Below are 13082 nucleotides of genomic sequence, written 5' to 3' on the forward strand. Positions count from 1 at the left end.
GGCAAAAAGGAGAATGCAAATACTCTAATACACACCCAGAAAAATCATATTGAGCCAACTTCCCAGTCCTGTCAAGAAGCCTCTGAATTCAGGATCAACAAAGATGAGACCAAACTCAGTGGCCCTTTTCCCAAGTTTGTTTCAATTCCACCTTTGGAAAATGCTTTCTGAAGGTACTTTGGGAGTTTCTTTACAATGCACCCAAAGACAAGGAACATGTTTTCAAAACTCTCTACAGTTACAACCCATTCCAATATCATTAGTGCTGCTATATTTCAAGGTAATTGTCAGAAATTACCCTGAAAAAAAAACCAAACCAAACACTCAGTTCTGGGCCAGATGAGGATCTTGTGCATTTTGCTGCTCTTCTCTAGAGAAAATGAGACTCAGAAAGCCTCCCTGCTGATCTGGGATTGGAAGCTTGATATGAGCAACTCTCTGCTTAATGAAGATGCCTTTGTGCATCATGTGAGTCTAGACACACAATGACTGTATGGACAGCCAGAGTGACCAGAGTGGCACACAGAGACCACACATCCCAGATGGAGACATCCAGAACTCAGAGAAGAAAGAGACCCACACTTGCACCATATTTTAATTCAATGCTTACAACTTCCTTGCTTTCCTGAACTGCAATGAGGGCACTGTGCCCTTCAGTGAACATGTGATTTGTTTGCCTGAACTTGTCATTGCATCACACAGCACAAGATGAGAGGTCCAGGGTCTTTTCGGAGGGTAAGTGAAACAAGAAATTAGGTGGAGCACCAGAACTAATCCCACTCTTGAGGCACTTCAAAATTGTGTGTAAGAGAGATGAAAAGTATTGGTGAGTGAGGGAGCCTTTAGGATGATTTGTTCGTTTTTGTTTTGGTGAAGACAACATTTCTTCTGACTTGAAACTTAAGTATGAGCAGTGATGCCATTTCCAAAGGCAGATTTACCCTGCAGGAATCATTGCCACAGGCTGTAGCCTGGATCCCTTCCTCTTCTAAGGTACAAAGTCTCTGCCTGTGCTGACTCCATGCTAGTGAAAGGAAACACTATTGAACTGATCCAGAGAGAGCATCCCAGGGTTCTCTTGTGCCATGTCCTCTGCAGTGAGAGAGCCACAGGGAAAACCTTGTTCATCAGTGCCACCAACTATGCCACAGTGGTGTTGTGGCAGGCTGAGCAACGTGGACTTCAAGAACTTGGACTACCTGTTCCCAAGCCCATTGTGAGGCTGATCTTGTAGCAATAGACATAGGACAAGGTCCCTGCCAAGGCTTCAATACCAGGCTGCTCTGCAAGTTGCCAGCGTCATAAAGCACATGTCCACACTTAAGTTTCTTTTGCATACACACCCAGCAAGCAACAAAGTCTGCTATGGACATGAGAAAGAGGAATGAGATGAAGACCAATGAAATGATTAAACACGTTGTCAGGGAACCTCCTCCTGCTCTTGAGGACTGCCTTCCTCTGTATATTCTGACCACTGTACCCTTGCTGGGCTATGTAGAACTTTACATATTTTATACTGACATTGGTACCAGCTTTGTTATTTCATTAAATCAGTTTTGATTTTAACCTGTGAGTCTCCTTTTGCAAATTCTCCTTCGCAGTGGGAAAGGTTGATGGAGCAACTACTAAAGTTGCTGTGGGCTGAACTAAAGTGAACTAAAGTGAACTACTAAAGTGGGCTGAACACAGAAAGCCTGTTACTGAGGAACTCCTTTGCAAGCAACACTATTCCTGGCCTAATATTGACCAGATCGCAGAAAACAAAGACATTATTAGAGAGATATAACAGAAAAAAGCACAGATGATGTAGGAAAACTTTACCTTGAAGATCTGCTTCTGGTTTTCAATATTTCCCTTAAGATTCAGAAGCAGGAGCAGTCTCATAACCATGCATCAAGTCTCAGTATAAATAGCAAGCAACACAGTCCTCCTCCATCCATGTCACAATTACAAACTATCTAAATGAATAAAAGAGTACCCAAGATGAGAGGGGATTTTGCTCTCTCAGAGAAGGCTTCTGCCTCCCTGGTCCTTTCTTAGTAGCTGTTTGGTCTCCTCAGTCTCTTTTCTGTGAGGACATTAGCCAGTGAGGACAAAGAAGCTTGTCTTTCTCCTCACTTACTGATGGGTGAGCCAATGGTTTTGATCAGAAGCAACATTTAGGTCCACCCCTATGTTTGCAGAACAGACTGCTTCAGCAGGTCTTGGAGCTGTGTCTTCAGCAAGGAAAGCCTGCAAAGAAGAATGAGGAGAGGTTCTCATTTTGGTGTGGAAAGTAAGCAGGCATCAGAAGGCATCAACATAGAAAATCTAAAGTCAGAAACCACCCTTCACTGTGGATGTCACAAAGGCACTCCTGCAAAGTTTTCTTGAGTCAGAAGGTGTAATTTAAGAGCCCAAAATAAAATCCATTTTTCATAAACAGTAAATACAAAGGGCATGTTGGATATGAGTCACTTCATGGCAGCACAGGGAACAGTTGAAGCTGCTGGGTCAGGAGGCTGCTTTTTAATGCCTGGATAACCCCTTTTCCCCGGGCCAATAATGACTGTTATTTATTAAAATTATTTATTAGAAGAGAATTTAGTGGTAGAGGACCCCATCACCGTGGCATCCAGCAGCTTATCAAAAAGCTTGAGTTCAGACAGCACTTTTCCTAACCTGCTTAACCTCCTTTGACAGCACTAAGCAGTAGGGCTTTAAAGTAGTGCTGGGGATGGTGAGCAAGTTTCAGAAGCATGTTTCACAAGGAGCGTTGTCATTCCTGCACTGGAACCCTATGAGTTCTGCTCATTGCATGAACACAATCCACCACAGTGGCCCAAAACTCCATATCTGTTCATCATCTCCCCATGTTTAGGTTGAATCCCTTTATCTAAAGATGATACTCAGGACATAGAGATGGATGCAGGGGGATGGGGTTAAAAAGCACTTGGGAGAGTAGCTGAGTTGTGCTCGACCGTCCTGACAGGCGCTTGCTAGCCACTCTGAGACACTCTCTACTCTCTCCTCCTCCTGTGTCTCAGGATTACTCTCAATGGATCCCTCTACAGAATTGAGAGCCCTTCTGCCAGGGTGGAAAATACCAACCAGGGGTTGCCCCCTCCCTTCTCCACCTCACCTGGTATCCACTCCTTTTCCTCACCTCTGCAGGCTAGTTGTCTCATAGCCCGAGGCTGGCAGCCTCCTGTGAACCTCCTCTCCTTCACTCCCACCGGATCTCCCTGCACCAACTGCACGACCGAGAATCCAGGCACCAGGAGGAAAACACTGCACACGGCCTGCCCCCTATACGCTTTCCTGTCTCCTCGGCCCCTCCAATTCCTCACCTGTGCAACACAGTCGCTTCCTTCTCCCAGGTTGGATGCCTCTTGAGAGCACATCGAGCTCCGCTGTAGGGCCGTGTTGGGGGGCATACCGGTGGGGAAGCAGGGCAAGAGGGGACCGAGGAAGTGAAAATCGCTGCTCAGGCTGCCGGTGGCCAAGCACACGTCGTACATAAGGCTGCGGGGTAGGGAGCCTGCGTCGCTCTCGGCCACAGCCGTCGGGAAGGTGGGCAAGGGCTCGGCATTTCTTTGTCTGTCCCGCCGCAGCTTCATCAGCAGGGCGGCCAGGCCGGTGGCCAGGCAGAGCGCGGATACGCAGGCCAGGCAGGCGATGAGGTAGAGAGTGAGCGTGTCGTCGGGCTCGGCGGGCGGCGCCTCGTGGCTGAGGCGCAGGTGGGCGTCGGAGAAGTCGTGGAGCAGGGCGATGGCGAGGGTGGCGCTGGCCGAGCGCGGCGGCTGTCCGCGGTCTCGCACGAGCACAACGAGCCTGTGTCGGGGCGCATCGCGCTCGGCCACGGCCCGCGCCGTGCGCACCTCGCCGCTGTGCAGCCCCAGGCGGAAGAGCCCCGGCTCCGTGGCCTTGGCCAGCTCGTACGACAGCCACGCGTTCTGCCCCGCGTCCGCGTCCACCGCCACCACCTTGGCCACCAGGTAGCCTGCCGGCGCCCAGCGCGGCACCAGCTCGCCCGCGCCCGCGCTGCTCTCGGCGCCCGGGTGCAGCACCACCGGCGCGTTGTCGTTCTCGTCGCGCACCAGCACGCGCAGCAGCGCCCGCGCGCTCAGCGCCGGCGAGCCGCCGTCGGCCGCGCGCACCCACACCTCCAAGGCGCGCAGCCGCTCGTAGTCCAGCGACCGCACCACGTACACGTCGCCGCTCTCCGAGCTGACCGACAGCGCGGGCTGCTCCTGGCCCTCCTCCCGCTCCAGCGCGTACTGCACGCGGGCGTTGCTGCCCGCGTCCGCGTCGCTGGCCTGCACGCTGCCGATGCGCACCATGGGGCTGTTGTTCTCCGTCACCCACATGCTGTAAAGCTCCTGGCTGAAGGCGGGCGCGTTGTCGTTCACGTCCCACACCTGCACCCACAGGCTTTGCCGAGAGCTCAGGCGCCGCGGGCCCCAGTCCGTCGCTCGGATGCTGATGTTGTACTCTGCTGTCGTCTCCCTGTCGAGCGCCGCGTTGGTTCTCAGCTCGTAGAAATTGCCGAAGGTTGGGGTGAGAGTGAAGGGCAAATCCCCTTCGATGGTGCACTCTGTCCTGCCATTGTCTCCAGAGTCCCGGTCCCGCACGCTGAAGAGGGCCACGAGGGTGCGTGGCGGAGCGTCCTCGGGAATGGAGGCAGTGTGGGAGGTCATCTGTATTTCCGGGTCATTGTCGTTTACGTCCACGATCTCCACCTGCACTTTGCAATGAGCAAACAGCCCTCCGCCGTCAGTGGCTCTCACTATTATATTGTGCTTTTCAGTTTCCTCAAAGTCCAGTTTTCCTGCCACCCGAATCTCCCCCGTGTCAGGGTTCAAATCGAAGAGCTCTCGGGACTCTTCTGATGCCTGGGTGAAAGCGTACTGCACTTTCGCATAGGATCCTTCATCGGGATCCGTCGCTGCGACTCTGACCACCAGCTGCCCTGGGGAGCTGTCCTCAGCAAGGCGAACCTCGTAGATCTTCTGACTGAACATTGGGGTGTTGTCATTTGCATCCAGCACCACGATCCGTATCTGAGCCGTACCTGACCTTGGTGGCAAGCCTCCGTCGGTAGCAGTAAGGTGTAAAATCAGCTCTCGCTGCTCTTCGCGGTCCAGAGGCCGCTCTAGGACAAGCTCTACTCCAGTTTCCTCTGTTGCAGCATCGAGGGAGAAATGTGAATTGGACTCGAGGCTGTAGTTCTGCAAACCATTGGTTCCCATGTCTTTGTCCTGGGCATTTTGTATAGGGAAACGATACCCGGGAACTGTTGTCTCAGGAATCTCGAAAACCATCACCTTCTGTGGGAACACGGGGGAGTTGTCATTCACGTCAAGAACCTCCACCTCACCTCGGATCAGGTGCAACGGGTTGTCAAGGAAGAGAGTAAAGAAGAGCGAGCAGGTCTCGCTCTGAGGACAGAGCTCCTCTCGGTCCAGAGACTCCGTGGCCGTCAGCACTCCGGTGCTCGGGTTGAGGCGGAAAAGCTGCTGGTTCCCCTCGGACACAACGCGCGCCTTGCGAGCTGCCAGCTGGCTCGGATCCAGCCCCAGGTCCTGGGCAATATTGCCCACAAAGGCGTCCCTCTCCATTTCCTCCGCCACAGAATAGCGGAGGCTTTCGGCCCCGCTCTGCCACACGCAAACGCACAGAAGGAACAAGATCACTTGCCTGAGGCTGCCTCTGCTCCGTCTCTCGTTCCACGCCATTCCTCTCCACAAGAGCCAGACAGCGTCCTCTCGGCTTGCCGGCATTTGCAGAGCAGCGTCCCAGGCGGTGCCGTGTTTGTCAAGGATAGCGGAGAAGGGCTTCAGCAAGCCCCCGAGCAGCTCGGCTGCGTTCCCCTCTGCCGTTCCCGAGCAGCTCTCTCGTCTGCATTCCCCTCTGCTGTTCCCGAGCAGCGCGCTCGGCTGTTTTTCTGTGTCGGTGCTGCAGAGCCGGGGCGGGCAGAGGAAGCTGCGTGTCCGTGGTCAACACCGCCACCTAGCGTCGTCAGCGGGAATGGTTCCTTTGCTTCATGTCAGCGCTGCTGCCTTAGTCTTTGCGGCTTCCAGATGCGCTTCCCGTGCCAAAGCCGAGGCAATTCGCTGGTTCGAGGAAAGATCTCAAAAGCAGTCTTCCCCACCACGCTAGTGTTCCCCACTGTCGCCTGCTGACCCTGACACCCAGGTTAAGCTGTGTCACCCTCTGACACTTTCCTGAAACATGTCCCCAGCTGCATGCAAACATTGTCACCCTGCACGTGCTTGAATGTTTTGAAGGCACACACACCTTTCTCCTCTGATGTTATCATCTGACCTTAGAAGTAATTCTAAGTTTCCTGTAGTCAGAGATCAAATCTGAACTCGTGTAGCTGTTTAATAAAGCGACTGAGAGAGATCATAAATTAACCCTTCGGGTACTTAGATGCTAACAAGCAGGAGACAATACAAAGAGTAGGGATCTAATGATATTCATGCATGGGCAACTAAAGGAACCTTTCACATGCAAACTCCTAGAGGATGAATAAGAAACTTCCTAAACGATAAATGAAATCAAACAATCAATCAAAATAAATGATTGGGAAGGACCAGATAGGAAGGAGGAAACTGATTTCAAGGTGGTTGAGAAAGGTTCTGGGAATATGCAGTTTATGATTAGGTGATTAGAGGTAGGCTCAAACTTGATCCAAAGGGAATCTAAGAGGAAAAACTGTGGGGAACCAGAGGTGGGAGGGGAGAGCAAAGAGTCCTGGGTACAGCCTGCCAGTGTGATCCAGAATCTGTGCCAGAAACTGGATAAAATTCCAGGGTCATACACTCATCACTGACCCTGAGGATGAACTGACACCATGACTGCTTCTGCCCAGCAAGCAGAGAGCTCTGGGAAATGCACACACAATGGGCTGGAGAAGTGCACAGCTGCCCCCAAGACCAATCTAACACTGACATAATTAAAAAAGTAGGAGAAAACTCTGCTTATAATATTATCAGGTATGTTGAATAAAACAAAAGAAAGGCTGTTTGGGGTGAAAAAAATTCAACTGTCAAATCAATTTTGTGATCACTTTAAATTGGGTTGAACTGAAACTTGTTTTGCTTAGTGGGATTGAATGTGTGGAGCATGAGAGACTGGAGAGATGAAGTCTCAGTCTGCAACCTGTAACTGAACTTCACTTGAATTTTTGCTTAATATAAATGGGGAGTCTTGGACAACTAGATCCCAGCTGTCTCCAGAGAAGGCAGGAGGATGATGAAACTAGATGAGTAGTAAAATTCAAAAGATGTTATTCCTTTTTTTCATAGACAAAGAGTGTGTGCTGAACAAGCTGGTTGGAGGAAGAGTCTGGCCGTGTTCACATTTCTGCTCATATTGAAAGGAACCAACTGTGTTAGAACCTGTGATGTAAACTCTTCTTTATAGTCAGGGTCTAAGGTTGGATCCAATCACACTCAGACTTCTCTCTATGAAGGAGTTCAGCAAACAAGGGGGTCCATTCTCACCCTTGTGATGTGGTTGGAGTGTCTTCCCATACTCTCCTATAAGAATTTTAAAGTTGGTATCCACAGCTGAAGCTCTCAGCAGAGCTGGAAAGGTCAGTACCCCCACCTTAGTGCTTTGCAGATGTCTCTTGTTGATGGGATAAGACAGTTTCAAACCATCACATCTCTGCACACCCATGACCCTTTGGCCCAGTTTGAGGGCCAGACAGATCCTCTATTGTCTTGAGAGGACAAAAAGAATGACACTTGCACAAAGAGATTGAAGAGTGATGGAAAGTTTAAATAGAAAAGCAATTGGTGAAACTACAAAAACTACAAGCACAGTGGCAAGATATCCCAAAGAGTCTCTTACACAACACCAAAAGGCCTCCCAATTCTTCCCTTCTCCCCACCTGAGGGCACACCTGAAAGCCCCAGGGCTCTTTCTTCCCCCACTACTGCTAGGCTAGTCTTAGGCTGGCCAGGTCTGAGACTGCCTCCCTTTCTCCTCCTAGCGTTAGGCCAATAGAGAGCATCTCCCACAGGAGCAGAGAGGGAAGAAAGAGGAAGAGAATGACTTTGCAGATGGATTTACGGGTAGAAATACACTGTTTCCTGTGTCCACCTTATTGGGTTGGACACTTGGGACACCAGAGGTGTAACTTAGATGGCAGTAACAGGAGGCACCCAGTCCAAATTGCCACACCCTTCTCGAGGGAAGGAAAACTTTCCCCTGATGTGGATTGAAGGTGACAGGTCAGTGCCCAGAAGACCCACAGAGGACTGCCAGCAATTCCCTCCTCTCCATGACTGTCATGATTGTCTACTATAGGCCTCATCACCAGCCTGAAGGAAGGGACCTGCTCACCCTTACCTGAGCCAAGGGGCAACAGGAGAACAAAAGCTCCCACCCTTTTGAGAATATGTACAGAGCTTTCCCAAACACAGTATCTTGACAAAGACCTCTGTCTCCACACAAGGCCTTCAGATGATCTCTTTATTTCACTTTTACACACAAGGGGATCCCAGTTTCAGATGTTACACTTCGGATGCACAGCACAACACGGTGTGAGGGTTCCCAATACTCATGCCACATACCTGCTCTGGGTTTTCTCTTCTCTTCTCTTCTCTTCTCTTCTCTTCTCTTCTCTTCTCTTCTCTTCTCTTCTCTTCTCTTCTCTTCTCTTCTCTTCTCTTCTCTTCTCCTTCTCTTCTCTCTCTCTCTTCTCTCTCTCTTCTCTCTTCTCTTCTCTCTTCTCTTCTCTTCTCTTCTCTCTTCTCTTCTCTTCTCTCTTCTCTTCTCTTCTCTCTCTCTCTTCTCTTCTCTCTCCTCTTCTCTTCTCCTCTTCTCTTCTCTTCTCTCTTCTCTTCTCTCTTCTCTTCTCTCTTCTCTTCTCTTCTCATTTTCTTTTTTCTTTTCCTTTTTTCTTTTCCTTTTATCTTTTCTTTTTTATTTTCTTTTTTATTTGGTGGAGAGAAACTTTCTTGTGACTTAAAATTTGAGTGGAATCAATGACAGAATTTCAAAACACAGATTTACTCTGGAGGAACCATTGTCACATGTTGGAGCCCCGAACCTTTCCTCTCATAAGGCACAAAGCCTGGGCTGCTAGTGAAAGGCTATTGAACTGTTACACAAAAAGCTTTCCTGGGTTGTCTGGTGCAGTGATAGGCCCACAAAGAAAACATAGCTTATCAGTAGAGCCATCACCCATGGCACAGTGGTGTCATGGCAGGCTGGGCAGGCTGGGCTTCAAGAACTTGCATGAGTGGATTTGTTCTCAAAATCCTGCTCTTGGGGTGGACATTTTCTACTGGTGACTGTGACAAGTCATCCCCCAGAAAGCACACTCAGCAGGGGCAATTCCACTTAGTTTGGTTTTTTTTTCCCATTACCAGGTATCTCACACCTAAAAGTGTTTGAGCCACAGCAAATATCACATGACTTTATAGATCATTACCAGTTATTGAAAGGAAAACAGAAAGTTTCTTGATGCCCTATAGTGTACAGTGCCTTAAACTCACTGTAAAAATTTTATTCAATTTTACAGCAAATCCACAAATAGTGCTTTTAATTCTCTACAACATTATCATCCAAAATATGAAATGTTCGTTTTACTGTCGTGTTACCAAAACCAACCAAGCAACCAAAAACAACAACGAAAGTAGCATGCGTTACTCAAAGCCCACTCCTTTATCAGCACAGCCTGCAAACTCCTGCTCAGACAGAAGAAGTTTGCCAACATCAGCCCTTTCTAATGTAATCAGGTTCTGCCTGTTGTTAAGGAATTACTTTGCAAGCACCACTGAACTCTGCTGAATATCTCTCTGCCTGGGACTGACCAGGCTGCAGAAAATTAAGACATTGTTATGGACTCCTCCCCTTAGGACAAAATACCCAAAAAAGGTGATGTATGAAAGAATTTACGTTAGAAATCAGGAGCGCTCTTGTAGTCACACCTCAAATCTTGGTCTAAGCAGCATGCAACACAGTCCTCATCCTCCATCCATGTCACAATTACAATATATCTACGTGAATAAAGTACTTCTTAAGAATAGAGAGGTTTTGCTCTCTCTCAGATAAGACTTTTCCCTCCCTAGTAGTTTTTTGGGGGTGTGTGGTCTCTTGATCTTTTTCCCAGTGAGGACGTTCACCAGTGAGGACAGACAAGCTTGTTTTTCTCCTCATTTATTGATGGGTGACCCGAGGGTTCTGATCAGAACTGACGTTTAGCTCCGCTCACCTCTTTGCAGAACAAGCTGCTTCCACAGGTCTGGGACCCGTGTCTTCAGAGAGGGGAGCCTACAAAGAAGAGAGAGGTCATATTGTCATTGGGGCATGGAAGGTAAGCAGGCATCATTAGCAGGCATCAACAGGCAAAATCAAAAGGCAGAAACCACCCTTCACATTTTCAGATTACAAGAGTCCTGAATAAATCCCCTCTCTCATAAACAGGAAATGCTGTTTAATGATGGCCGACTTAAAAAGAGGTTGGAGAGTGGAGGACCTGAGCACCACCCTTGAGGCAGATGCCTGCCTGCCTGCCTGCCCCTATGAGACGGTCTCTACCCTCCTTTCCGCCTCTCCCACTGGATCCCTCTGCACCAACTGCACGACCGAGAATCCAGGCACCAGAACGAAAACACTGTACCTGGCCGGCCCCCTATATACTTCCCCATCACCTCGTCCTCCTCCAGTTCCTCACCTGTGCATTCCAGTCGCCTCCTTCTCCCAGGTTGGATGCCTCTTGAGAGCACATCGAGCTCCGCTGTAGGGCTGTGTTGGGGGGTATCCCAGCAGGAAAGCAGGGCAAGAGGGGACCGAGGAAGTGAAAATCGCTGCTCAGGCTGCCGGTGGCCAAGCACACGTCGTAGACCAAGCTGCGGGGTAGGGAGCCTGCGTCGCTCTCGGCCACAGCCGTCGGGAAGGTGGGCAAGGGCTCAGCCTGTCTCTGCCTGTCCCGCCGCAGCTTCATCAGCAGGGCGGCCAGGCCGGTGGCCAGGCAGAGGGCGGATACGCAGGCCAGGCAGGCGATGAGGTAGAGAGTGAGCGTGTCGTCGGGCTCGGCGGGCGGCGCCTCGTGGCTGAGGCGCAGGTGGGCGTCGGAGAAGTCGTGGAGCAGGGCGATGGCGAGGGTGGCGCTGGCCGAGCGCGGCGGCTGTCCGCGGTCTCGCACGAGCACGACGAGCCTGTGTCGGGGCGCGTCGCGCTCGGCCACGGCCCGCGCCGTGCGCACCTCGCCGCTGTGCAGCCCCAGGCGGAAGAGCCCCGGCTCCGTGGCCTTGGCCAGCTCGTACGACAGCCACGCGTTCTGCCCCGCGTCCGCGTCCACCGCCACCACCTTGGCCACCAGGTAGCCTGCCGGCGCCCAGCGCGGCACCAGCTCGCCCGCGCCCGCGCTGCTCTCGGCGCCCGGGTGCAGCACCACCGGCGCGTTGTCGTTCTCGTCGCGCACCAGCACGCGCAGCAGCGCCCGCGCGCTCAGCGCCGGCGAGCCGCCGTCGGCCGCGCACACCCACACCTCCAAGGCGCGCAGCCGCTCGTAGTCCAGCGACCGCACCACGTACACGTCGCCGCTCTCCGAGCTGACCGACAGCGCGGGCTGCTCCTGGCCCTCCTCCCGCTCTAGCGCGTACTGCACGCGAGCGTTGCTGCCCGCGTCCGCGTCGCTGGCCTGCACGCTGCCGACGCGCACCATGGGGCTGTTGTTCTCCGTCACCCACATGCTGTAAAGCTCCTGGCTGAAGGCGGGCGCGTTGTCGTTCACGTCCCACACCTGCACCCACAGGCTTTGCCGAGAGCTCAGGCGCCGCGGGCCCCAGTCCGTCGCTCGGATGCTGATGTTGTACTCTGCTGTCGTCTCCCTGTCGAGCGCCGCGTTGGTTCTCAGCTCGTAGAAATTGCCGAAGGTTGGGGTGAGAGTGAAGGGCAAATCCCCTTCGATGGTGCACTCTGTTCTGCCGTTGTCTCCAGAGTCCCGGTCCCGCACGCTGAAGAGTGCCACGAGGGTGCGTGGCGGAGCGTCCTCGGGAATGGAAGCAGTGTGTGAGGTCAGCTGTATTTCCGGGGCATTGTCATTCACGTCCACGATCTCCACCTGCACTTTGCACTGCGTGAACAACCCCCCGCCGTCGGTGGCTTTCACAACCATCTCGTGTTTTTTTGTTTCCTCAAAGTCCAGTTTTCCTATCACCCGAATCTCCCCCGTGTCAGGATTAAGCTCAAACACATGCTGAGACCCCTCCAATGTCCTGCTAAATGTGTACTGCAGTTTTCCATAGGAGCCGTCGTCGGGATCTGTGGCCGCGACTCTCACCACTAGATGCCCCGTGGGGGTGTTCTCAGCGATACGCACTCCGTAGACCTCCCGGCTGAAGACTGGCATGTTGTCATTGGCATCCAGCACCACGATCTCTATCAGAGCGGTGCCTGATCTGGGTGGCGAGCCCCCGTCCGTGGCCGTGAGGATCAAACTGATCTTCGGCACCTCTTCACGGTCCAGATGCTGACCTAAGACGAGCTCTGGGTATTTTATTCCATCTTTACCTGTTCCGAGAACGAGAGAGAAATACAAATTGGACCCGAGGCTGTAGTTCTGCAAACCATTGATTCCCACGTCCTTGTCACAAGCGCTTTCCAAAAGGAATCTGAACCCAGGAGGTGTCGTTTCTGGAATGTCTAAAACCATTTCCTTCTCCGGGAACACGGGGGAGTTATCATTCACATCAAGAACCTCCACCTCACCTCGGATCAGCTGCAACGGGTTGTCAAGAAAGAGTGTAAAGAACAGTGTGCAGGTGTCGCTCTGAGGACAGATCTCCTCTCGGTCCAGAGACTCCGTAGCCGTCAGCACGCCGGTGCTCGGGTTGAGGCGGAAAAGCTGCTGGTTCCCCTCGGACACAACGCGCGCCTTGCGAGCTGCCAGCTGACTCGGATCCAGCCCTAGGTCCTGGGCAATATTGCCCACAAAGGAGTCCCTCTCCATCTCCTCCGCCACAGAATAGCGGAGGCTTTCGGCCCCGCTCTGCCACACGCAAACGCACAGAAGGAACAAGATCACTTGCCTGACGCTGCCTCCGTTCTGTCTCCCGTTCCACGACATTGCTCTCCAC

The 13082-nt window shown here is 52.0% G+C and overlaps 1 protein-coding gene and 1 pseudogene across 1 annotated transcript; both read right to left on the minus strand.

Annotated features, from left to right (window-relative positions):
* Positions 1 to 1024: 1024 nt before the first annotated feature.
* Positions 1025 to 5684, minus strand: LOC128973034 (protocadherin beta-15-like; annotated as a pseudogene).
* Positions 5685 to 6028: 344 nt separating this feature from the next.
* LOC128972860 (protocadherin beta-16-like) lies at positions 6029 to 13078 on the minus strand. The gene is made up of 2 exons (XM_054388986.1): positions 10676 to 13078; positions 6029 to 6166 (listed from the first exon to the last, which is right to left on the minus strand). The coding sequence occupies exons 1-2, from the start codon at positions 13070 to 13072 to the stop codon at positions 6029 to 6031; spliced, it is 2535 nt and encodes an 844-aa protein (XP_054244961.1). The 5' UTR covers positions 13073 to 13078.
* Between the last annotated feature and the right edge of the window lie 4 nt (positions 13079 to 13082).

Source organism: Indicator indicator, chromosome 18 (assembly GCF_027791375.1).
Source record: "Indicator indicator isolate 239-I01 chromosome 18, UM_Iind_1.1, whole genome shotgun sequence".
Lineage (NCBI taxonomy): Eukaryota > Metazoa > Chordata > Aves > Piciformes > Indicatoridae > Indicator > Indicator indicator.